Source organism: Macaca mulatta, chromosome 19 (assembly GCF_049350105.2).
Source record: "Macaca mulatta isolate MMU2019108-1 chromosome 19, T2T-MMU8v2.0, whole genome shotgun sequence".
Taxonomy (NCBI): domain Eukaryota; kingdom Metazoa; phylum Chordata; class Mammalia; order Primates; family Cercopithecidae; genus Macaca; species Macaca mulatta.
Window position 1 is genome coordinate 60,959,118 of NC_133424.1, and position 25,622 is coordinate 60,984,739.

General features: G+C 55.8%; 1 protein-coding gene across 4 annotated transcripts in view; it reads right to left on the bottom strand.

Moving 5' to 3' along the window:
- LMTK3 (lemur tyrosine kinase 3) overlaps positions 1-17,150 on the bottom strand; it is a 29,389-nt gene extending 12,239 nt beyond the window's left edge. Inside the window, exons 1-12 of one of the 4 annotated variants that reach the window (XM_028840178.2) lie at positions 17,061-17,150; positions 14,978-15,090; positions 13,937-14,070; positions 13,500-13,650; positions 12,913-12,989; positions 12,328-12,446; positions 6,027-6,114; positions 5,554-5,702; positions 4,831-4,915; positions 4,636-4,757; positions 4,349-4,498; positions 779-3,321 (exon numbers count right to left, since the gene is read on the bottom strand). In XM_028840178.2, the coding sequence (XP_028696011.2) occupies positions 779-3,321; positions 4,349-4,498; positions 4,636-4,757; positions 4,831-4,915; positions 5,554-5,702; positions 6,027-6,114; positions 12,328-12,446; positions 12,913-12,989; positions 13,500-13,650; positions 13,937-14,070; positions 14,978-15,090; positions 17,061-17,068 (3,739 nt within the window). In that variant the 5' untranslated portion in view covers positions 17,069-17,150. Of the gene's footprint in view, positions 1-778; positions 3,322-4,348; positions 4,499-4,635; positions 4,758-4,830; positions 4,916-5,553; positions 5,703-6,026; positions 6,115-12,327; positions 12,447-12,611; positions 12,726-12,912; positions 12,990-13,499; positions 13,651-13,936; positions 14,071-14,977; positions 15,091-16,621; positions 16,646-17,027 lie in introns of those variants that run through there. The other 3 variants (XM_028840177.2, XM_077980463.1, XM_077980465.1) reach the window with 3 other exon arrangements.
- Positions 17,151-25,622: the final 8,472 nt, after the last annotated feature.

The following is a 25,622-nucleotide window of genomic DNA, read 5'->3' on the forward strand; positions in this document are numbered from 1 at the left end:
ATTTTTGTATTTTTAATAGAGACGGGGTTTTGCCATGTTGTCCAGGCTGGTCTTGAACTCCTGACCTCAGGTGATCCGCCCACCTTGGCCTCCCGAAATGCTAGGATTACAGGCATGAGCCACTGAGCCCAGCCAGCTTATTAAGTTTAAATCAGCACATGCTGGCAGCCTGGGGGCCTTGAGCCATCCACAGACAGGCTTCCTTGGAATTGGCTGCAACCATAAAAACAAAACTAAACAAAAACCAGAGCTCTGGTTTAAAAGGGAAAAGTAGCAGATTCGCCAACACCAGGTGCACATTCCTGAGAAGTGGCTGCCCCGTCTACACAGGGCATTTTCTTCTGAAGCCCCACTCTGCCTCCCCAGCATGCTTCATCCATTTCCCTATGTCCTCTGGCCCCTGTGGGCATGAGTTTGAGACCCCTGGTCTAAGTGAATTGCAATAATAAAAGCAAGTGCTTACTGAATCCCCAGCTCTGATTAAGTGCTTTGGACGTCCTCATTCATTTAACCTTCACAGCAACCCTATGAGGTAGGTTCTAACCCTGCCATCCGTTTTTGGCAGATGGGTAAACTGAGGCACCGTGCAGCAAGGACATTTGCCCGAGGCCAAAGAGCTAGAGAGAGGACCGAGCCAGGATGTGAGCCCAGGTGGTGCGGGCTTCAGGGCCTGCATTCATCACTGCCAGCCCGATCCGACATCTTTACCCACACTCACCCTCCGCAGCCTCGGAAACAGCCGGACCTCAGCCCTGACTGTGCCCCGCAGCCTCCTCACCTTTGATCTGCTCGCTGTTCCCCTGAGGGGGTCCCAAGTCCAAGAATAGTCGTGGCATCTCGGGGCCCTTCCTCTCGGGCTTGGGGGGGTCCCCGTCTCCGCTGGGTGCCGTGTCTCCGCCGGCCCTGCTGTCTGGGGCCCCGGGCTCTCCCTCGGGGGCCACCTCCGGCCTGGCTCTCGGGGGCGCTGGCTCCAGCCTCCTCGGCTGTGCCTCCGGTGGCGGTGGCAGCGGTGGCGGTGGTGGCTGCGGCCTCGTGTAGTCTACCCATCCGGCCTTTGCGTCCACGCCGCTTCCGGGGCCGCCGCCGGGGGCCGTCCCCGTGCCCACTGGGGCTCGGCCCCCACTCCCGAGGTCCAGCCTCCCAGCCCCTGGGGCTCTCGGCGCCCCCCCAGTCTCGGGGGCTTTCCTCTCGGTCCCGGGTTCCAGCGTCCCGTTCTTGGGGGCTGGGCCAAGGGGGCCAGGGGCTGTCTCCCCGCCGTTCCGGGAGGAGGCCACTGCGCTGGGTGCAGGGGCTCTCTCCAGAGAGGTCTCTGGGGCTGGCTCCCCGATCGTGGGGGCTGGACCCCAACTCTCGGGCGTCTTCTCCCAGGGCCCTGGGGCTCTCCAAGGCCCAGTCTCTGGTGGCCTCTCCGTGTTCCTGGGGAATCTCAGGCCCCCATTCTCTGACACCTTGTCCTCGCTCTTTGGGGGTGTCAGGCCCCCATTCACCAGCACCTTCTCCCCGGCCTCTGGGGACCTCAGCTCCCCATTCTCCAGCACTTTCTCCTCCCTCCTTGGGGGTGTCAGCTCCCCATTCTCCAGCACTTTCTCTTCTCTCTCGGGGGACCCCAGGGCCCCATTCTCCGCCGCCTTCTGCTCGATGCCTGCCTTCTCCTCGATGCCCGGGGCTCTCTGGTCCCCGTTCTCCAGCACTGTCACCCCGTTCACTGGGAGGCTCGGGCTTGGGGCTTGTTTCCCGTTGCCCAGGGCTGTCGGGTCCCTGTTCAGGCCCGGGACTTTCTCTCTGTTCCCGGGGCCTCTCCCCGCCTTCCTGGGTCCTGTCTCCCGGGCTGTCGCCCCCTTCTCCCCCAGGAGGTTCCTTGTCACATCCTCCCGCAGGGACATCAGCAGCTGCTCGGTGCTCACTTGAACCACGAAGGTCGGCTTCTCCCGGGGCCCCGTGAGCGGGAGCGGACCCGGATCTGGAGGTGGCCGGGGCGCTCCTGGGTCGGGTGGCTCGGGGGGAGCCCGCGGCCGAGGGACCCCTTCCTCCTCGGCCGCCCCCCCACCTGGGAAGGCTCCCTCGGGGGAAAAAGGGGTCTCGGTCTCGTAGCCGCTGTCCCCCGGCTTGGGGCCCGGCGACGAGAGGCCTGAACCGGGACTGGCCACGGCCGAAGGGGGGTCGGGGGACGCGGCCGGGTCCGCGGGGGCCCGAGGAGGTGGCGGCGGGGGGGGGGGAGCGGGAGGTGGCCCCCGCCCGGGGTACTGGGGCGCCGCCGCCCCCATGAGGGGGTCCAGAAACTCGGGGGGGGCCGAGGCGGGGGGGGCCATGGGCAAGTCGGCCAGGGAACCCCGCTCTGCCCGCAGCGAGGAGTCGTCCTCGGGGGGGTGGGGGCAGCCAAGAGCAGGGTGGCCCCCCCAGCCTGCTACGGCGTCCCCCCGCTCCAGTGGCAGGCAGGAGCAGGCCCCCTCGCGGCTGCACAGAGGACAGGGTAGGGGACCCCTGCGGCTTGGGCCACCTCCAAGGCTGCTGCTGTCTTCCCCTGGGGAGCTGCCCTCCTCCTCCTCCTCTTCTTCTTCCACCCACGGGGCGGTCCCCCGCTCCCCCAGGACCTCGGCAGGGTCTCCCGCCAGGGTCTCCCCGGCGCCCCGGCCCTCGGGGTCCCAGCCGCTCAGCAGGAAGCTGCCTGATGCTGAGGACTGGGCTGGGAAGGGCCGGGGTGCAGGGAAGAGGGGGGAGGCCCAGGTCTCGGACACCAGCTGGGGGACCTCGGAGGGGGCCTGGGGGGCCTGAGGGGCAGGCACTCCTGGGTCCAGGGGGTCCCAGTCGTTGGGGAAGAGGGGCTCAGGAGGGGAGCCGTGCTCCTCCAGGCGGATGTAGTACTCGCTGCTCACAGAGGGGCTGCGGGCACTGATGACAGGCAGCACGCTGGGCGTGGACAGCGCCTCATAGAACGGGTTGGAGGGGTTGGCGTGGGGGGCCGGGGGGGCCGACGCCGGCTGCCAGGCAGGTGCCCCCCCACCCCGCCCGGCCCCACGCCGGGCCTTCTCCCACAGGCACTCGAGGTTGAGGCCGCGGCTGCTCTCGGTGACCGTGAGCACATCATCAGGGTCGGCTCCAGGGAAGCCATCCAGTAGGGGGAATGGCGAGGAGAGGGTCCCCGGGCGAGGTGCACTGTGTGCAGGGGGCCAGGGCCAGGGGAAAGGACCATCTCGGGGTGGAGGTGGCGGCGGTGGGGGCCGGGGGGGCCGCTCGGAGAGCAAGTAGGTGAGCTGCAATTGGAGATCAGAGGCTGAAGGGCGCTGGGCAGGTGGCCGCCAGCAGGACTGAAGGATGTCATACCTGGGGAGAGGTGGGGCAGAGTGAGCAGGTCAGAGATCCAGGGAGGGGAAAGAGACCCAGGGAGGGGACAGACAACCAGAGAGAGGGGGACAGAGATGCAGAGGGGAACAGAGACCCAGAGAGAGGGGGACAGAGACCCAGAGACAGAGGGACAGAGGCCCAGAGAGAGAGGGACAGAGATCCAGAGAGAGAGGGACAGAGGGCCAGGCTTGGTGGCTCATGCCTGTAATCCCAGCACTTTGGGAGGCTGAGGCAGGCGGATCACCTGAGGTCAGGAGTTCAAGACCAGCCTGGCTAACATGGTGAAAACCCGTTTCTACTAAAAATACAAACAATTAGCCTGGTGTGGTGGTACCTGCCTGTAATCCCAGCTACCTGGGACACTGAGGCAGGAGAACCGCTTGAACCCAGGAGGCGGAGGTTGCAGTGAGCCAAGATCGTGCCATTGCACTCCAGCCTGGGCAACAAAAGCAAAACTCTGTCAAAAAAAAAAAAAAAAAAAAAAAAAAAAGGAGAGAGAGGGACAGAGACCCAGAAAGAGGGGGACAGAGACCCAAGAAGTGGGGCAGGGATCCAGGGAGAAGAGGGGACAGAAGAGGACAGAGATTCAGAGGAGGTAACTGGGCTGGGGAGCTAGGTACTGAGACCCAAAGAAGCAGGGGTAGGGGTAAGATGCCCATAGAGAGAGGGTAACAGGGACCTGGAGGCAGAGGGGACACAGCAGCAGATGGGAACAGCTGGTGAGGGTGGTGGTGTCCCCGTTTGGGCTGTGAGCACTGGAATCAGACAGGTAAGAAGCAGGGGTCTCTTAGGATGAAGTGGGTTCAAATCACAGCTCTGCCATTCCCTGCCTGTGTCCCCCTGCAAGTAGCAGATGCTGGCAGAAATGGGGGGGACAGCTCCTCTTCACTCTTGAGGGGTATGGAGGGCAAACGGGATGTGGGTGATGTGGGAAACGAGACGGGGAGCTGGGACCATCCTGGGTGGGGTGCGGCATGCCAGGAGCCCCGAGCGGGCTAGCCCTCACCAGTAGTCCGCATAGGGCAGCTTGAGCCTCGGCCGGGCCAGCTTCACGTGCTGCTGGCGGACCACGAAGGCGAGGACCTCCTCGTCTGACAGGTGGCGGTAGGGTTGGGCCCCAAACTCAAACAGCTCCCACAGGGTCACCCCCAGGGACCTGCAGAGAGCAGAGAGAGGTCAGAGCCCAGCCCTGACCCGCCCAGGACTCAGTTTCCCCATCTGTAGACCCGGTGGCATCTAGTAACCCTTCCATCTTCCTGGCCTGTCCCGGCCCCCGCGGCCCGTGGTCCTCACCAGATGTTGCTCTCGCGGCTCTGGTCCACCACCATGAAGGTCCCGTGGAGCTCCCCGAGGAGCTCAGGCGCCGCCCAGCGCAGCGGGATCCACAGGCGCTCTGGGGTCAGGTAGTAATCCTCCTGGGGGAACCAGGGCGGTGTCAGGCGAGTCAGGGCACCCCACAGCCCCCACCCCGACGGAAGGAAGCCCTACCTTGTAGTTGCTGTGGGCCAGCCCGTAGTCTCCGATGCGCACGGTCAGGTCAGAGGTCAGCAGGCAGTTGCGCAGGGCCAGGTCGCTGCGGGAAGAATGAGAGGAGGTGAGCGCAGGGGCAGCCCTCCAGCCACGCCCTGTCCCCGCCCCTTCACACTGACTCCACCCCTTCCATTTGATCTGTCTCTCCCCTCTGACTGCTTTCATTCTCCCCTGCTGTCTTGTCTTCTCCCCGTCCCTGGTTCTTCCAAGTCTCCTCTCCTTTTCCTCTGCACTGGCTCCTCTTCTTCATCTGACCCTTCTGGCTTCTCCTAATTCTCTGTTGACTCCTCCCCCTCCTCTCCCGGCCCCTCTCCTCGTCACGTGACCCTGTCTCCCCCCCCCCCTCCCCAATCCCCGGGCTCCTTCCGTTCCTCTCCTGGCCCCTCCTCCTATCATGGCCCCTCCCCCCTCCTGATCCCTCCTCCTCCCCTGACCCCTCCCCTTCCCCTGGTTCTTCCTCCTCCTCTCTTGGCCCCTCCCCTCATCACTTGACCCTGCCTCCCCCTCACTTGGTTCCTCCCATTCCCCTCCTGGCCCCTCCTCCTCCAGACCCTCCTCTGTTCGTCCCTATTTTGTGTCAGCCAGTCATGGGTACGCCCCTCCTTTAGCCCCTCTCCTGCAGCCTCCCCTCCTTCTCCCTTTCCCTTAGTAGCTCTTCCCGCGGTTCCCCGGCCCGCCCACCTGTGCACGTAGTTGTGGGAATGCAGGTGCGCCAGCCCGCGGGCGATCTCCAGGCCCATCCTCTGCAGCGTCCGCAGGTCTCGAGGGGGTAGCTCAGGAGACAGGCCCTCGGGGGGCCGCTGGGCTCGGAGGTAACGCTTCAGGTCCCCCTGGGAGGGAAGCAAAGAAGGTCAGCAGCACCAGTCGCTCAGGCCTCCAGCCAGTCCGCCCGGAGGATGGAATGGCCTCTGCTGTCACTGGGTAGCCCCTCTGAGCCTCAGTTTCGCCTGCTGCTTGCAGCAGGTAATAACACAGCCTATCTTGCCTGCTTGTTCAGGGCAACCCCCAGGACAGTCAGCACTCATGAAATGTTAGCTCATGCCACACATCATCTACGATGATGATGATGACGACGAAGCCCAGGGGCACCAGGCTTGGCCCCGGCCCCGTCCAGCTCTCCCCTCTGCCCTTCCCCAACCCCCCAAGACCCTCACCAGTTGACAGAACTCCATAATCAGCAGAAACGGCAGTGTCTCCACACACAGACCCAGGCACTGGAGGACATTGGGGTGCTGCAGGCTCCTGTGGAGTGAGGAGGCGGCTGGGTTGGGAAGACAGCCCCTTCCTCTTCATCCAGCCCCAACCTCCCAGCACAGCCAAACTGCTGCCTCCACCCTTTTTTTGTTGCTGCTGTTGTTTTGAGATGGTGTCTCGCTCTGTTGCCCAGGCTGGTATCCTGCCTCAGCCTCCTGAGCAGCCAGGATTACAGGCATGCGCCACCACGCCTGGCTCATTTTTGTATTTTTAGTAAAGACGGGATTTCACCATGTTGGCCAGGCTGGTCTCGAACCCCTGACCTCAAGCGATCCACCCTCAGCCTCCCAAAGTGCTGGGATTACAGGTGTGAGCCACTGAGCCTGGCCCACTCTTACCTTTTTGATCTGTTTCCTCACCTCAGAGTCTCTCTCCTTGACCGCACCCCAGTCCTTCCCCAGATCCCCATCTCTGGATGGCCCTCACTGACCTGCTCCTGGGGCCAGATCCCCAGGGACCCCTTTACCTCTTCTTCCTCCTCACACCTCACCTCCACCTTCATTCCTGCCCCTGACTCTTAGTCTTCTCCTCCTCATCCCCACAGCCTCCTCCTGGCCTCCCTGGCTCCAGTCTCTACCCTTCCCTTTGCCCCTGACCTGCTTTTCACCGCACACAACCCTCTGTCGCTCCCCAGCACCCCAGGATAGAGCACCAGCTTTTTTATTCCTCCTGCCCCTCAGGCTGGCCCAGGAGTCAGCTTTATCCTATGTGGGTTTCCCAAACCTGCAGGCCCTTGCTTAGGCCCGGGCCGTTGTACCTACAGTTTTCTCTCTCTCTCTTTTCTTTTCTTTTTTTCCTTTCTTTTCTTTCTTTCTTCTTTCTTTCTTTTTTGAGACAGAGTTTTGTTCTTGTCACTCAGGCTGGAGTGCAATGGAGTGATCTCAGTTCACTGCAACCTCCACCTCCCGGGTTCAAGCGATTCTCCTGCCTCAGCCTTCCGAGTAGTTGGGACTATAGGTGCACGCCACCAAGCCTGGCTAATTTTTGTATTTTTAGTAGATACGGGGTTTCACCATGTTGGCCAGGATGGTCTCAAACTCCTGACCTCAAGTGATCTGCCCACCTCAGCCTCCCAAAGTGCTGGGATTACAGGCGTGAGCCACCATGCCCTGCCTGCACCTATGGTTCTCTCTCTGCAGAACGCCCTCCTCTGATCGGAGTTCTCTTGGCACCCCCAGGCCTCTGCCTCAACATCATCTCCCCTGGAAGCTTCGCTGCCCCGCAATACCAGGTTGGATACCCCCCTTTACCCTCACGCTGTGGGAAAGAGTCAGACTCGGGGGGTTGAACCCTGACTCCCACTTTCCTAGGTGTGTCATCTCAGGCAAGTCACTTCGCTGCTCCCTGCCTCTGTTTCCCTCATCTGTAAAAGGGGGACAGAGACAGCAACTTCCTCCGAGGAATTTCATGAGATCTGAGAAAAGCTGGTATGTGCTGAGATCCTAGCAATTACTGTTTTTTGTTTTTTGTTTTTTGTTTTTTGTTTTTTTTTTTGAGGCGGAGTCTCACTCTGTCGCCCAGGCTGGAGTGCAGTGGCACGATCTCGGCTCACTGCAAGCTCCGCCTCCCGGGTTCCCGCCATTCTCCTGCCTCAGCCTCCCGAGTAGCTGGGACTACAGGCGCCGCCACCACGCCCGGCTAATTTTTTTGTATTTTTAGTGGAGACGGGGTTTCATTGTGTTAGCCAGGATGGTCTCGATCTCCTGACCTCGTGATCCGCCCGTCTCGGCCTCCCAAAATGCTGGGATTACAGGCTTGAGCCACCGCGCCTGGCCGCAATTACTGTTTTAATGGCAACATATTATTTGATTTTATTTTCACCCTGCATTTTTTTTTTTTTTTTTTTTTTTTGTGAGACAGAGTCTTGCTGTTTCACCCAGTCTGGAGTACAGTGGTGCAATCTCAGCTCACTGCAACCTCTGCCTCCTAGGTTCAAGTGATTCTCCTGCCTCAGCCTCCCGCATAGTTGAGATTATAGGTGCACGCTACCACACTCAGCTAATTTTTGTATTTTTAGTAGATACAGGGTTTCACCATGTTGGCCAGGCTGGTCTTGAACTCCTGACCTCAAGCGATCTGCCCACCTCGGCCTCCCAAAGTGCTGGGATTACAGGCATGAGCCACCGTGCCCAGCCTTCACCCTGCATTCTAACTGTATTTCCAGGGATATTCACTCTCCATGAGCTTCTTCCTATCCTACATCCTTTGCACCTGCTGTTCCCTCTGTCTGGATTGCATTTCCCATGGTGCTTTGCATGGCCAACTCCTCCAGATCAACCCAGCCTCCCTGATGGTCCTGTCCAAAGTGGGCCCTGTCTCTGTCACATATTGCCTCAATTCCTCATGGTACTTGTCATTCTCTGACAGTTTCTCTCTCTCTCTCTCTCTTTTTTTTTTTTTTTTTTTTGAGACAGAGTCTTGCTCTGTCACCTAGACTGGAGTGCAGTGGCACAATCTTGGCTCACTGCAGCCTCCGTCTCCCAGGCTCAAGCAATTCTCCTGCCTCATCCTCCTGAGTAGCTGGGATTACAGTCATGTGCCACCACGCCTGGCTAATTTTTGTATTTTTATTAGAGATGGGATTTCACCATGTTGACCAGGCTGGCCTTGAACTCCTGACCTCAGGCAATCTGCCTGCCTCGGCCTCCCAAATTGCTGGGATTACAGGTGTGAGCCACCGCGCCCGGCTGACAGTTTCTCTTTTTAAAATGGATTTATGGCTTGGCATGGTGGCTCTCACCTGAAATTTTGGCACTCTGGGAGGCCGAGGCAGGAGGATGGCTTGAACCTAGAAATTTGAGACCAGCTGGGGCAACATAGTAAAAATCCATCTGTACAATTAAAAAAGAAAAAAGAGGCCAGGCGCAGTGGCTCACACCTGTAGTCCCTGCACTTTGGGGGACCGAGGCAGGTGGATCACTTCAGGTCGGGAGTTCGAGACCAGCCTCACCAACATGGAGAAACCCCGTCTCTACTAGAAATACAAAATTAGCCAGGTGTGGTGCTGCATGCCTGTAATCCCAGCTACTTGGGAGGCTGAGGCAGGAGAATTGCTTGCACCCGGGAGGTGGCGGTTGCAGTGAGCTGAGGCCGTGCCATTGCACTCCAGCCTGGGCAACAAGAGTGAAATTCTGTCTCAAAAACAAAACAAAACAAAACAAAACAAAACAAAAAAAAAATACCTGTAATCCCAACATTTTGGGAGGCCAAGGTGAGTGCATCACCTGAGGTCAGGAGTTCGAGACCAGCCTGGCCAACATGGTGAAACCCCGTCTCTACTAAAAATACAAAAAATTAGCCAGATGTGGTGGTGGGTGCCTGTAATCCCAGCTACTTGGGAGGCTGAGGCAGGAGAATCGCTTGAACCCGGGAGGCAGAGGTTGCAGTGAGCTGAGATTGCACCACTGAACTCCAGCCTGGGCAACAAAGCAAGACTTCATCTGGAAAAAAAAAAAAAAAAAAAAAAGACAAATAAATAAAAATAAAAGTTAGCCAGGCCTGGTGGCTATGCAGGAGGCTGAGGCAGGAGGATCACTTGAGCCCAGGAGCTCAAGGCTAAAGTGAGCCTTGGGGAGGAAAAAAAGTCTCTATTTATCTGTTGTGTGCCTTTTCCACTAGGGGGTGAGCTTTCCTAGGATGAGAATTTGGTGTGTCTTCCTGCCTGTGTCCCCGGTGCCTAGGCTAGTAGATGCTGAATAAACACATGCGGAGAGAAGTACTGGCTTGGAAGTCTGCAGGAGGAAGAGAATATTTCAGGCTTGCAGCCCAGGGTCTGGCCAGGAGTAGGTGCACAGTAACTTACTAGTTATTTTCCTACTGGGTGCCTGGCGGGAGGCAGAGCCACTTGTGTGCTGTGGGGCCGCTGCCCGGTACCCAGCCGTCTACTGCCTGTGTGTAACCACAGCTCTGCTGTTTATGCTGTGTGTCCTTCTCAGGAGAACAGGGTCTCTTGCTCCTGCTTGGCGGAAGAATTGTGCAACAGTGTTGTTGTTATTGTTGTTGTTTTCTCGCTCTGTCTCCCAGGCTGGAATGTGGTGGTGTGATCTCGGCTCACTGCAACCTCCACCTCCTAGGTTCAAATGATTCTCCTGCCCCAGCCTCCCGAGTCGCTGGGATTACAGGTGCCCGCCTACCACACCTGGTTAATGTTTGCATTTTTAGTAGAGACAGGGTTTCACCATGTTGGCCAGGCTGGTCTCGAACTCCTGACCTCATGATCTGCCTGCCTCAGCCTCCCAAAGTGCTGGGATTACAGGTGTGAGCCACTGTGCCTGGCCAATTTTTTTGTATTTTTGTAGAGATGGGGTTTCACCCAGGCTGGTCTCCAACTCCTGAGCTCAGGCAATCTGCCCACCTCAGCCTCCCAAAATGCTAGGATTACAGGTGTGAGCCACCGCGCCCAGCCCAACAAAGCCACCGTACCCGGCCCAACAAAGTGTTCACAAGGCTCCTGCCATGTGTGAGGCTTAAACAGTGGCTGGAGTTCCCGGCACTTGGGGCGGCTGTTGTAGGAGGAAGCCAGGATTCACTGTACACCCACAAATCTGGCCAAGGCCGGCCGCTCTGCTGTCAAATCCTCCCAGCAACCTGCTAGGCAGGATGATGATCCCCATTTGATCCAGGTGGAAACAGAGGCTCAGAGAGGTGAAGTGACTTGCCTAGGGTCACACAGCTGGTAATGATGGGAATGTTGGGATTTCATCTCGGGTCTGTGGCTTGCTCAGCAAACGTCTACAGAGAGCCAACAGCACTTGTGCTGGGGTAACGAGACGGACCCCGAGCTGCTGCTTGTAGAGACCTGCACTGTCCAACAGAGCTTTGCAAAGGTGGGAATGTTCTGGACCAACCCTGCCTACCAGGGGAGCCACTGGCTACAGGTGGCTATCGAGCACTTGAGATATGATGAGGGTAGCTGAGGAAATGTGTTTTTAATTTCATTGCATTTTAATTAGCTTACATTTTATGTATTTATTTATATAATAGAGACAGGGTCTTGCTCTGTCGCCCAGGTGGGAGTGCAGTGGTACAGCCATAGCTCACTGCATCCTCCAATTTCTGGCCTCAAGTGATCCTCCCACCTTGGCCTCCCAAAATGCTGGGACTACAGGCGTATACCACCTTGCCCATCTTAGCTTAAATGTAATAGGCATATGTGGCCAGTGGTTGCTGGCACAGGTTTAGGGAGAGACAGGCAATAAGCAAGTAAGCAGATGATACACTGACAACCTGGGGTACGGGTTATGAAGAAAACACACACCATGACGGGGTGGAGCATCCCAGGCCCCTCTTTGGAAGGAGGAGAGGAGTAAGGGAAGGTGTCTCTGAGCTGAGGCCTGAGGAAGGGAAGGGTCCCCATCCACACCTAGGGGTGTGCAAGGAGTGACATTCTAGAGAAAGGATATAGCAAGGAGCAATGCGCTGGGGCAGGGAAGAGGCTTCCGTGGGGAGGGTCAGTGGGGAGGCCAGGGTGGCTGGGGTGAGGGGGACAATGGAAGGAAGGGGACTGTGTCAGACTCTGCAGGGCCTGTGGGCTGTCAGGAGGAGCAGATGTGGATGTGTCCTGTAGGCAGTTGGGAGCCATGGGAGGTTTTGGAGCAAGGGAGTGCCAAGACCCGATGTGTTTCTCAGGGTAAAGCCCACCTTTACAACTGCTCTGATAAGGAGTCTCTGCGAACACACCCTTTCCAAAACAGGGAACTCACTACTTCACAAGGAATTTATCTGGCAAGTGTTTACCTAGACACCATCCTAGAAGCACTGAGAGTGGAGTAGAGACCAAGCAGGGCAGGGATGGAGCTCCACAGTGGCCTGCTCAGGAACCTAGTCTGTGGCCTGGGGAAGGGAAGCACCAGCCGGTACCCAACATTGAACATGAGAATCTCACATCCTCTCAGCTGCCCACTTCATGAGGACACTAGGGCTTCTTGGACTGACTTTCCAGATGAAGATCCGGAGGTTCAGAGGGGAGAGGAACAGGCCTCTAGCTCAGCTTCTGTGCTCCCACCTCCTCCACCATCCTGCCTCTCATTTCCCACCCTTAGCTCGGTCCAGAGGAAGAACCTGAGGTTGAGGGAGGGAAGTTCTCCTGCCAGAGCTGCACAGCTGGGAAGAGGTAGATTCCACGTTTGACCCATAGAGCGCTCCTTCCACTCCTGAATGTCACCTCAACAAGGCACACACCCACTGAAAAACCCCCAGTACCTGTAGGGCTGGGCTTCCGAGATGAACTTGCGTTGCTCCAGGGGCCCTGCGCTGGCTCGGAGCTCCTTCACCACCACCTGGGCAGGGGTGTAGTCGGAGAAAATCTCTCCCAGGATCACCTGGTCAAGGGGAACCCAGGAGTCAGCGAGTGCCAGTTCCCCAGCCCCGTCCCCTGGGACCAGCTCCACTCCACCACACAGCTCCCAACCCCCGGCTCCTTCCCAGCTTCTCCCTCCACATCCCACCACCCTTGACCCACACCAGACATGGGGTGAGACACTCACGGGCCCAGAATCCGATGGACGCAGGGACGGATGGAAGGATGGACAGACGGACGGACGCGTGGAGAGCCGGGTGGCGCGGCGGAGTGGTCAATGGAGTGAGGAGGGAGGCGCTGACTGACAGATGTCGGGGATGGGGCGGGTGGGAGCCGGTGAGAGGTGGACGGAGGGGGAATGGGAGGCTGAGGGGGTACGGGGAGGAGGCGAGGGATAGATGAGAAGTGGTGAGAGCAGGGGTGTGGACACAGAACAGGAGGACAGCTCGGATCCATGGAGCCCTGCCTCCCCTCCCCAGCCCACTCACCTTCCCAAACCAGCCACTCCCAATCTCCTGCAGGTAGCTGAGGTGCTGGCGGCTAAGGCCCAGGGGGGTGGTCATGTCTGGGGAGGGCAAGAGGGGAAAGCCCCTGAGCCTCTCCCCCCTCCCGAGTGCCACCAACACACCCCAAGTCAGTGGGGACTGGGGTCAGAGCAGACATCACTCTCTTTTCATTGGCTGCCACCCACATTCCATGTCAGAATCTCAGCTTCCTCATTGGCTGCTCGCAAGACTCCAGCATCCAATCAGTCCTTCCCTTTGGCATCCCAAGCTCCTATGATGTGATTTCAGCCTCCCATTGGTTGCCTCTGAGACTGTGCTCTATGCTAATCTCACCACTGCTTGCCCCACAAGAATCCCCAAATCTGGTTTTGGATTAAGCAATGGCTACCACCAAGATGATCTTTTTCTGCCTTCCCATAGGCTGCTTCCAGGATTCCGGGGCTCCCACCTATGCCTTTCTCGTTGGCTGCCCCTGGTCTCAACCGCCCCAGCCCCTAAAGGAAGACACTCAACATCTTCTGGCCTTTCCCGGGACACCATGGGATTCCGGTCATGGTGTGGGGCAGTACCTGAGTGTGAAGGCTGCGGGGCAGGCATTGGTAAGGAGACCTCAGCCAGTGGGAGAATGTAGACATCAGGCAGCGACTGTGAGGAGGAGGTCTCCTCCGCAGGGGGAGTGTACTCCCCGGAGCAGTCCTCCCCTTCAGGGTTCTCAAACTCCTGGGGCCGAGAGAGGCGAGGAGGAGTTGGAGAACGCAGGGATGAGAGACACGCCATCGTCTTTCTCTTACGTTTGTCTCCCCTTCATTTTTGTAACTGTCTCCCAGTCCCAACCCAATTTCCATCCCCCTGTTTCTCCATCCCAAGGCTCCAGATCTTGCCATAGCTTCAAGCTAGAAGGTGCTCTCGGATTTACTGCCCCCCTCTCCCCACCAACCACCTGTGTTGGGGGTAAAGGCCTTGCTGGAGTCTTCCTCCCCAGGTTGAATCCCCTCATGCACCTCACCTTGAAGCCGACATCGCCCCGTTTGCAGCACAGACAGGTGAGGAGGAGGAAGATGAAGGCCAGCAGGCCGGAGCAGGAAATGAGGACCACAGCGTAGGGAGGAGCCAGAGGAGCCCGGCCCAGGGCGAATCCATCTGCGGGCACAGGGCTGGGCTGGGGTCCCAGCTTCAAGTCCCTGGATACCGGAATCATGCCCCCTCCCGTCCCGGCACGTCTTGGACTACAACTCCCATGATGCTCTGCGACCAGGGTCCCTTGGCAGAGGTGCAGAGTGGCCCAAGGCATTGTGGGAGTTGTAGTTTGGGGCCTTCCCAAGTGGTTGGATTGGGGGTGGGGTCTCTCCTCTGGTCCCAAACTGGGACCCCCCCACCTCACCCCACCCCATCCCCTCACCCCAGGCTTGGATGAATTCCAGTGAGGGCTGAAGGAAAGAGGAGTAATAGTGAAGCCTGGAGCTTGCAGAATTTAAAATACGCTCCCATGGACAGCCTCATTACCCCTCATTGGGGAGGAGGACGAGCTCTAAGCTGCAGGCTGGGAGAGGATTCTTGCCCCATGCTGGAACCCCCCAGTTTGTGGGGTTAAGATCTGTCTCTTTTAGGGACGCTTGGCGCACACCGATGTCCTCTATCCCCAGCCCGAGACCCAAAGAAGGGAACTCCGCAAGCCCTGGATCTCCTCAGAAGCCAGAGACAGCCTCTCGTGTTGTGTCCCCCTTAGAAATAGTATTCCTGTCCTCTGCCCCCAATTCTCCCAGAGGCCCTATCCTTCCCCGGCTTCCTGCACACACCAGCACAAACACATGCGTGCACGCATACACACATGTTGCCCAAACGGAGCCCCCTCCCCACCCAGCCCTCAGCCTCCCTCCCACAGGCCCTGCTGACAGAGGCACCGTCCCCGTCGCTCCGGGCCCGGCTGGGCTGCGGGAAGACGCGCACCAGGTGACGGGGCAGGACCTGCAGACAGACCCCTGGGAAGACAGCGAGGCCGCCGCGCGGGTGGGGGCCGCCGGACAGACGGATGGCCCGACAGACTCACCGGGGTGGGCCGGGGACGCCAGGCAGCCGGAGGCGGAGACGGCCGCAAGGAGGATGAGGGCGCCGGGGGCAGGCATCTTGTCGAGGATGGCAGGGAGGTGGAGGTGGTGGCGGCTGGGGAGGAGGGGGGGGCGGGCCCTCAGCCCCCAGCCATGGGGACCCGCGCGACCCTGGCCTCCTCCCGGCCCAGGAGAGGGGCAGGAGACGCAGGACAGGGGGAGGGAGGGGCTGCTTGCTGGCTCAGGTACCCCCCTCCCCCTCTTTGAAGGGACAGACGGATGAAGGGATGGAGAGGCGGACAGAGGAGAGGAGCTGGGGAGCCGGGGTTGCTGGGGTGGGGGGGAGAGGGTAGGATGGGGGGGGCGAGAAAGAGGGCCCCGCCCCCGAGGGCAGCCAGGATTGGGGGAGCAGAGAGCCTGTCACAGGAAGGGTGGGAGGAGGGAGGATGGAGCGTCGTCATGGCAACTGGCTCCCCCGTAGCATTGGCTGCCAGGAGGGAGGGGAGGAAATGGGAGGGGGAAGGACAGACAGGGACTGGCACACGCTTGCGGCGGGGAGGGGGAAGGGGGGGCAGGGCCCACGGGTGCCTGGCCCGGACACCGCTGTGACATGCCACCAGCATGGACACATGTGCTACACGCCAAGATGCAGATGTCAGGCACGCGCAGCCCACACACAGCTGACACACGTCGCAGGGACCCTCATAGACAAGCGCATCACATACAAAGGTGGACAGCCATCAGCAGACGGGGACACGTACACGTCACACACAAAGACGCAGGGACCGCACTGGAAACGCACAGGCAGGCCGGCTTCCAGCACAGATGCACCCGGCCACGCAGGAACGTCAAAGCATCACAAAGACCCACACATGCCCCAGACAAAGTAAAGCCCCAAATCCACAGACGCACACAGCACAAAGATCCCCACGGACACCACTGTGACATGCTGACACTCACAGTCACAGCCACGCAGAGAGCCCCTAGACAAATGAGCAACAAAGAATACCCACAGACACAAGTATCACATACATGCATGTCACATGGACATGCACAGACAGCAATTGCATGGACACACGCAGACACATACATCATATGAACTAACATAGACACGGACCCAGCAGCTACACAGAGACAGGCACATCACATACGTGAGTACACAGAAATGTAACACATGCATATACATGGACATGTAACATGCATCATTCACACGGACACACACTTCACACACATGGATACATACAGACACATTACCTACACATGCATACAGGCACACACAACTCATACACACAGGGCTACATAAATCACATGCAAAAATGCACATAAATACACCACACACTGATATACACAGACACATATAACATGCACATATACACAGTCACACACTATACATAAACACAGACATAGGCACACAGATCAAATACACAGACACACAGAGATACATGTATCACATACCTAAACAGACTTGGACACACACATCACAAATACACACACCTTTCACACAAGGTTACAAAGACACAGAACCCCACCACAGTCACACATCACATGCAGAAACACGCACGGGCACACATAACACATACAAAGATTCACACACCCACAACACAGACACAGACACGCGCACAGTCACACGGATCGCAAATACCCACGTTTCCCGTGAGGTTTCGCAGACATTACACAACCACAGCACTTGCCTCATACAAAAGATACATGATCATAGTTTATTTAATGTATTTATTCTTATGAGTATTTAGTCTGTGCCAGGTATCGTCCGCAGCGTTTTACACGTACAGAATTACCTTGCAATCCTCATAACCGCCCTCTGAGACAGGTATTTTTAAATCATGCCCATTGTACAGATGAGGCAACTGAGGCACAGCGCGGGGTAGTCACCTGCCCCAAGGCACACAAGCCGGGAAGTGGCAAAGCTGGGACTGGAACCCGGTCCATCGGGGACACCGACACATCAGACAAGGACACACATACATCACGTGCCAGGCCGCCGCCGTCTCGGGGTCACATCCCACCCTCCAGCGCCCCGAGCTGCAGACACACCCGGAAGCGCGGACTCCCACCCTGGGCGCGGACCTCTCCATCGTCCGTGAGCACCTGCGAGGCGTTCCCCTGGGTGAGGCTGGGCCGGAGCTGCGCACCCAAGACGCAGCCTCAGCAACACTCGGCGCAGGCGACCCAGCCCCCCACCCCAACCCCCCAGCAGGGGCCCAGGGCTTTCCACCAAAACGCGCAGCCGTGGCGCACACCGGCCGGGCAGTGCACACTCCCCGCAGAGCGCAGCCCTCCTCATCTGGGGGCTCAGGGGAAGGGGAAAGGGGCTGCCTTCGGGGTGTCTCATTGGAGAAACTGAGGCAGGTTCATCACGGGAGGGAGGGGGCGCACGGAAGGGCTGCAGGGTGGAGGGGATGCAATCGGGGGGCGGGGAGTGAGAAAAGACGCAATTTGCTGCCCCGGTGGCTGAAGGGCACAGAACCTGGCGGAAGCAGAGGCTTATGGGAAGTGTAGTCCTGGCCTTGAGACTTGTAGGAAATGTAGTCCTGCTCAACCCAGTAAGGAGGCTCAGGTTAAGCCGCGGCTGGATGCGGGTAGCAGAAGCCGAGGGAGGGTCCGCTGCATGGGTCTTTGGAAGTGACGTGAGCAGAATTATCGAGTCCTAGGGAGTGGCACAAGCGGGGCTGCAGTCCTGACTCTGGCCCCAGCTCGCTTGTTCATGTATTCACTCAACAAACGTTTATTAGGCACCCACTATGTGATTAGGCAGGCGCTGGGCCAGAAGCTGGGGCCGCAGCAGGAAGCAAGCGAGACGTGTTCCCTCAACTTCTGGAAGTCTCGAGGATTCAAGGAAAGCAGCCACGAGTGGAATAATTGCACATTAGGGCTTAAGCACTGCCAGGCACCTCTGAGTCAGGGTGGGGATGGAGTGGGTCTTGTCTGGGGAGTAACAGGGGGTTCCCTAGAGCTTTTCAAACTGTGAGCGCCCAGCCATTAGCAGGGGTGATATCAAGATCCTCGGTGGTCTCAGAAACAAAGTCACTCTCTGAAAAGAAAGAAAGACAAAAAATACTCCGTGGCAATCAGCAAATTTTTTTTTTTTTTTTTTTTTTTTTTTAATGGGGGCCGGGCGTGATGGCTCACGCCTGTAATCCCAGCACTTTGGGAGGTTGAAGAGGGCGGATCACGAGATCAGGAGATCGAAACCATCCTGGCCAACATGGTGAAACCTCGTCTCTATTAAAAATACGAAAATTAGCCGGGCATGGTGGCAGTTGCCTGTAGTCCCAGCTACTCAGGAGGCTGAGGCAGGAGAATCTCTTGAACCCGGTAGGCAGAGGTTGCAGTGGGCCAAGATTGCCACGCCACTGCACACCAGCCTGGCAATAGAGTAACACTCCATCTCAAAAAAAAAAGTAAGGAAAGAAAAAAAGAAAACAAAAATGGAATAGAATAAACTAGAACTCCATAGCAGACTGCATGCTCAGTATAAAGGAAATGTTAATGTATGAAACTTTTTGTTTTTGTTGTTGAGCCAGGGTGTTGCTCTGTTGCCCAGGCTGGAGCACAGCGGTGCAATCATAGCTCACTGCAGCCTCAAACTCCTGGGCTCAAGCAATCCTCCCACCTCAGCCTCTGGAGTAGCTGGGACTACAGGTGCATGCCACCACACCAGGCTAATTTTTAAAATTTTATTTTTGTAGAGATGGGGAGTCTCCTTGTGTTGCCCAGGCTGGTCTCAAACTCCTGGCCTCAAACAATCTACCTCCCTCAGACTCCCAAAGTACTGGGATTACAGGCCTGAGCCACCGTGCATGGCCCATATATGAAACTTTTCTTTCTTTTTTTTTTTTTTTTTTCTTTGAGACGGAGTCTGGTTCCGTTGCGTAGGCTGTGCAGTGGCATTATCTCTACTCACTGCAACCTCTGCCCCCTGGGCTCAAGCAATTCTTCTGCCTCAGCCTCTCTAGTAGCTGGGATTACAGGTGTGTGCCACCACGCCCGGATAATTTTGTACTTTTAGTAGAGACAGGGTTTCACCACGTGGGCCAGGCTGGTCTCGAACTCCGGGTCTCATGTGACCCACCCCCCTTGGCCTCCCAAAGTGCTGAGATTAGCGGTGTGAGCCACCACACCTAGCCCAGGCTTCACACTCTTAAATTGTTTCTTTTGTAAGGTGAGATTGTTCCTAACTAAGTCTCACCATGGAAATACTCCAGTGTTGGATGACAGGTTGGCTGCCAAGCCCCTCTGGGGTTGTTCAACAGAAGCAGTAGATACTCCTGTGACCTTGTTTAAAATCTGAAAAATCGGCTGGGCGCAGTGGCTCACGCCTGTAATCGGGAGACTGAGGCAGGAGAATCGTTTGAACCTGGGTGGTGGAGTTTTCACTGAGTTGAGATTGTGCCACTGCACTCCAGACTGGGCGACAGAGCGAGACTGCCTCAAAAAAAAAAAAAGAAAAAGAAAAAGAAAAAGATTATGAGTCTGTTTGGGTCAGTTTTATCACCAAATTTATCCTAATACTTTTTCCTTTTTGGCACTTTTATTGATTTCAAATAACTGAAACTACATGTCAGTGGTTCTCAAAGCATGGTTCAGAGTTCCCTAGGAGTCCCTGAGACCCTTTCGAGGGATCCATGAGGTCGAAATTATTTGTATATTACCCTCCTGAGATGTTAACTGCCTTTTTTATTCTCGTTCGCTCATGAGTGGACAGTGGAAGTTTCCAGAAGTTGCCCAACATGTAATGAATGGCGGCACTGAAGACAGACACAGATGCAAGGATCCAGCCAGACATTAAAGAGATGTGCGGCTGGGTGCAGTGGCTCATGCCTGTAATCCCAGCACTTTGGAAGGTCGGCGCCAGTGGATCACTTGAGGTCAGGAGTTTGAGACCAGCCTGGCCACAGAGCGACAGAGTGGAATGCTGTCCAAAAAAAAAAAAAAAAAAAAAAAAAAAAATTTTCCAAATGACACAATGCCACGCGATGCACTGAGTTTTTTTTGAAAATGGTTTTTTTTTTTTTTTTTTTGAGATGGAGTTTCATCTCATTGCCCAGGCTGGATTGCAATGGGGGTGATCTCAGCTCACTGTAACCTCCGCCTCCCGAGTTCAAGTGAGTCTCCTGTTTCAGCCTCCTGAGTAACTGGGATTACAGGCGCCCGATACCAGGCCTGGAAATTTTTGTATTTTTAGTAGAGATGGGGTTTCACCATGTTGGTCAGGCTGGTCTTGAACTCCTGACCTCAGGTGATCCACTCGCCTCGGCCTCCCAAAGTGCTGAGCTTACAGGTATGAGCCACTGTGACCAGCTTTTAGTTTTTTTTTTTTTTTTTTTTTTGAGACAGAGTCTTGCTCTGTCGCCTAGACTGGAGTGCAGTGGTGCAATCTTGGCTCACTGCAACCTCCTCCCAGGTTCAAGCAATTCTCCTGCCTCAGTCTCCCAAGTAGCTGGGATTACAGGCGCCGGCCGCTATGCCTGACCAATTTTTTGTATTTTAGTAGAGACGGGGTTTCACCGTATTGCCCAGGCTGGTGTTGAACTCCTGAGCTCAGGTGATCCACCCACCTTAGTCTCCCAAAGTGCTAGGATTACAGGCTTGAGCCACCACACCCCACCAAATAGTTATTTTTATAAAAATAGGTTTATAAGTTAACTTGCAATGGAAACCCAGTGCTTTGGGAGGCCAAGGTGGGAGGATCCCTTGAGGTCAGGAGTTCAAGACCAGCGTGGCCTACAAGGGAAAACCTCGTCTCTATAAAAAATACAAAAATTAGCTAGGCGTGGCGGCGCACACCTGTAGTCCCAGCTACTTGGGAGGCTGAGGCATGAGAATTGTCTGAACCCAGGAGGTGGAGGTTGCAGTGAGCTGACATGGTGCCACTGCGCTCCAGCCGGGGTTACAGAGCAAGGCTCTATTTCAAAAATAGCAACAACAATAAATTTGCTGAATGAAGGAAAGAACAAGGTTATTTCCTGCAGGTGCATTTGATGACTGATTCAAGCCAGGAGCACTCCCCTGTCCCTTGGGTGTTGTCCACTCAGCACAAGTTCCCAGCTGATGGACTATGACTGTCCATTCCAGGGAAGAGGAAGAGAAAGTTGTCATGAGGACGCAGAAGGGTGCACTGCACTGAACCAGGGTTCCTTGCAGAGAAGCCTCCAGAGAGGATGATATTTAGGCCCAGCTGTGGCTGGGAGCAGGGTTGAGGCTGAGGCTGGGGGTGGGGAGCTGAGCAGGGAGGGCATTCCAAGCAGGGGCCACAGACAGCACAAAGACCTGGAGCTGTGGAACCGCTTGGGACCTTCAGGAAACTTGCACCTGCCCCACCCACCGCCTCCCCAGCGCGGTGGCTCTGGCCCAAACCTCCCAGTCATCGCCGACCGGCTGTCTTTTTCCCACACCTCCACGTCCAGTCCATTAGCTGACTCTACTTTCAAAATATTTCCAGAATCTGGCCACCTTTCACCACCTCTGCTTTCACCCTCATTGTTTGCTTGGACTATTGCAGTAGCCTCCTTGATGACCTCCACACTCGGCTCCTCACGCCATCGTCTCTTCTTGCTACAGCAGCCAGGAAAGCCTCTTAACTCCGAAGTTAGCTCATGTCCCTCCTGTGCTCTCAACCCTCCCCCGGCTCCCATCTCACTTGGAGTAAAGGCCAACATCCTCCCCATGGCCCACGTGACTCTAAATGATCCGCCCCTCCAAGTCTGTCTACCCTCTTGCTGGTACACTTCCCCTTGTTCATTCCCTTCCAGCCACGCTGGCCTCCCTGTTCCTCCAACACTGCACAGGCGAGAAACAGCTTCGGGGCCTTTGCACTCAGCGCCCTGTGTTCTCCGGGGAGTCCCCATTCCCCAGGTCTGCACCTGGCTGACGTCTTTGTTTCAATTAGGCTTCTGCCCACGTGTGGCCTCCCCAGAGATGCCTTCCTTGGCTACCAAGGCAGCAACCCTGACCCTTATGCCCTTCTTGTCCCTTAACCCATTTAATTTTTCTTTCTTTTTTTTTTTTTTTTTGAGACCTAGTTTTGCTCTTGTCGCCCAGGCTGTAGTGCAATGATGCGATCTCGGCTCATTGCAACCTCTGACTCCCCAGGTTCAAGTGATTCTCCTGCCTTAGCTTCCCAAGCAGCAGGGATTACAGGCGCCCACCACCACGCCAGACTAATTTTTGTATTTTCAGTAGAGATGGGGTTTCACCATGTTGGCCAGTCTAGTCTCAAACTCCCGACCTCAGGTGATCCACCTGCCTAGGCCTCCCAAAGTGCTGGGATTACAGGCGTGAGCCACGATACCCAGCGTCCTTTATTATTATTATTTTTTAAGACAGAGTCTTGCTCTGTCACCCAGGCTGGAATGCAATAGAACAATCTCAGCTCACTGCAACCTCTGCCTCCCAGATTCAAGCGATTCTCCTGCCTCAGCCTCCTGAGTAGCTGGGATTACAGGCACCACCAAGCCCCGCTAATTTTTCTATTTTTAGTAGAGATAGGGTTTCACCATGTTGGCCAGGCTAGTCTCGAACTCCTGACCTCAGGTGATCCTCCCGCCTCTGCCACCCAAAGTGCTGGGGTTACCGCGGCCAGTCCCTGTATCATTTTTCATAATTGCAATCAGCTCCACCTGACTTGGGGCCGCATATTCGTGCATGGAGCCCTGGAGAACAAGGATCTTTGCTTTTGTTTCCTGCTATGTCCCCAGCGCCAGGTACACAGAAGAGTCTCAGTGAGTGTGACTGCGGGAATGAGGCTAGGATGACAGGGAGAGACAGCCGCAGCAGTGGGCAGAGGTGAGGTTGCCAGAGGCTCTGTCTGCAGAGCCAAGGAGTTGAGTCTCCACTGGGAAAGTGAGTGTGTGTGCAAGCAGGGTGACCAGGGTGACCAGGCTGCAGGACTGGGGGGACACGGCCTCCTCCTCTTTTATGAAACTGAAGGACCATTAGGGTATGACAGGCTGGGGGAGGAATATTCCATGAGGCCAGGATGCTGCCTCAGACTTCATTCACTAATTCATTCATTCATTCATCCATTCAGCAAACAAAACAAGCCCCCATTCCAGCAGGCTGGTTGGGTGGACGAAAAGAAAGAAGCTGGGCCGGGCGCGGTGGCTCAAGCCTGTAATCCCAGCACTTTGGGAGGCCGAGACAGACGGATCACGAGGTCAGGAGATCGAGACCATCCTGGCTAACACAGTGAAACTCCATCTCTACTAAAAAAAAAAAAAAAAATACAAAAAACTAGCCAGGCGAGGTGCCAGGCGCCTGTAGTCCCAGCTACTCAGGAGGCTGAGGCAGGAGAATGGTGTAAACCCGGGAGGCGGAGCTTGCATTTAGCTGAGATCCAGCCACTGCACTCTAGCCTGGGCGACAGAGCGAGACTCCGTCTCAAAAAAAAAAAAAGAAAAAAGAAAAGAAAGAAGCTGAAGGGACAGCAATATCAATAATGGTATTTTATTTCACTTTTTTTTGTTGTTTTTACTTTTTAAATTTTTTCTTTTCCCATATCTGCCAAAACAGCATTTATTTCACTTTTTTTTTTTTTTTTTAAGACGGAGTCTCACTCTGTCGTCACCCAGGCTGGAGTGCAGTGGCCGGATCTCAGCTCACTGCAAGCTCCGCCTCCCGGGTTCACGCCATTCTCCTGCCTCAGCCTCCCAAGTAGCTGGGACTACAGGCGCCTGCCACCTCGCCCGGCTAGTTTTTTGTATTTTTAGTAGAGATAGGGTTTCACCATGTTAGCCAGGATGGTCTCGAGTTCCTGACCTCATGATCCTCCCACCTCAGCCTCCCAAAGTGCTGGGATTATAGGCTTGAACCACCGCGCCCGGGCCTATTTTGTTTTTTGTTTTTTTTTTTTAAAGACAGAGTCTCTCTTTGTTGCCCAGAGTGCAGTGGCGCGATATCGGCTCACTGCAGCAACCGCCTCCTGGGCTCAAGAGATTCTCCTGCCTCAGCCTCCTGAGTAACTGGGATTACAGGCGTGTGCCACCACGCCCGGCTAATTTGTGGATTTTTAGGAGAGGCGGGGTTTCACCATGTTGGTCAGGCTGGCCTCAAACTCCTGACCTCAAGTGATCTGCCTGCCTTGGCCTCCCAAAGTGCTGGGATTATAGGTGTGGGCCACCACAGCCTGGCCTATTTCACTTTTAATGGAGGTATAATTTAAAACAATAATAAGCAGAGATTTATTTTTTATTTATTTATTTTTTTTGAGATGGAGTCTCGCTCTGCCGCCCAGGCTGGAGCGCAGTGGTGCAGTCTTGACTCACTGCGACCTCTGCCTCCCAGGTTCAAGTGATTCTCCTGCCTCAGTCTCCCAAATAGCTGGGATTATAGGCATGCACCACCACGCCTGGCTATTTTTTTTTTTTTTTTTTTTTTTTGTATTTTTTAGTAGAGACGGGGTTTCACTGCATTGGTCAGGCTGGTCTCGAACTCCTGACATCAAGTGATCCACCCTCCTCAGCCTCCCAAAGTGCTGGGATTACAGGCGTGAGCCACCACGCTCCGCCAGCAAGCAGGGATCTTAAGGGTACAGTTTGAGGCCAGGCATGATGGCTCATTCCTGTGATCACAGCACTTTGCACTTTGGTGCAAAGTTTGAGAGTTTGAGACGAGCCTGGGCAACATAGTAAGGCCCTGGCTCTACAAAAATAAACATTAAAAAATAATCTGGGCCGGGCGCGGTGGCTCAAGCCTGTAATCCCAGCACTTTGGGAGGCCGAGGCTGGCGGATCACAAGGTCAGGAGATCGAGACCACAGTGAAACCCCGTCTCTACTAAAAATACAAAAAATTAGCCGGGCGCGGTGGCGGGCGCCTGTAGTCCTAGCTACTCAGGAGGCTGAGGCAGGAGAATGGCGTGAACCCAGGAGGCGGAGCTTGCAGTGAGCCGAGATCGCGCCACTGCACTCCAGCCTGGGCAACAGCGTGAGACTCCGTCTCAAAAAAAAAAAAAAAAGAAAAAAAATAATCTGGGCATGGTGGTGTACACCTGTAGTCCCAGCTACTCAGGAAGCTGAGGCAGGAGGATCACTTGAACCCAGGAGTTGGAGGCTGCAGTGAGCCATGATCGAACCACTGCACTCCAGCCTGGGTGACGGTGTGATACCCTGTCTCTAAAAAAAAAAAAAAGCTGAGTGTGGTGGCTCACACCTGTAATCCCAGCACTTTGGAAGGCTAAGGCAGGTGGATCACTTGCGGTCAGGAGTTCGAGACCAGCCTGGCCAACATGGTGAAACCCTGTCTCTACTAAAAATACAAAAATTAGCCGGGTGTGGTGATGCATGCATGTAATCCCAGCTACTAGGGAGGTTGAGGTGGGAGAATTGCTTGAACCCAGGAGGTGGAGGTTGCAGTGAGCCGAGATCACTCCACTACACTCCAGCCTGGGCAACAGAGTGAGACTCCATCTCAAAAAAAAAAAAAAAAAAAAAAAAAAAAAAAAATGAGGGAGAACACGATGGCCTGGGAAGAGAAAGCTCCAAGAGCTCCAAGATATAATGTGAAGTGAAAAAAATCAAGTCACAGAACAATGAGAATAGTGTGATACAATTTACATAAGAAGAAAACAAGCCGGGCATGGGAACCTTTCTTGTAGTTCCAGCTACTCAGGAGACTGAGGCAGGAGGATCCC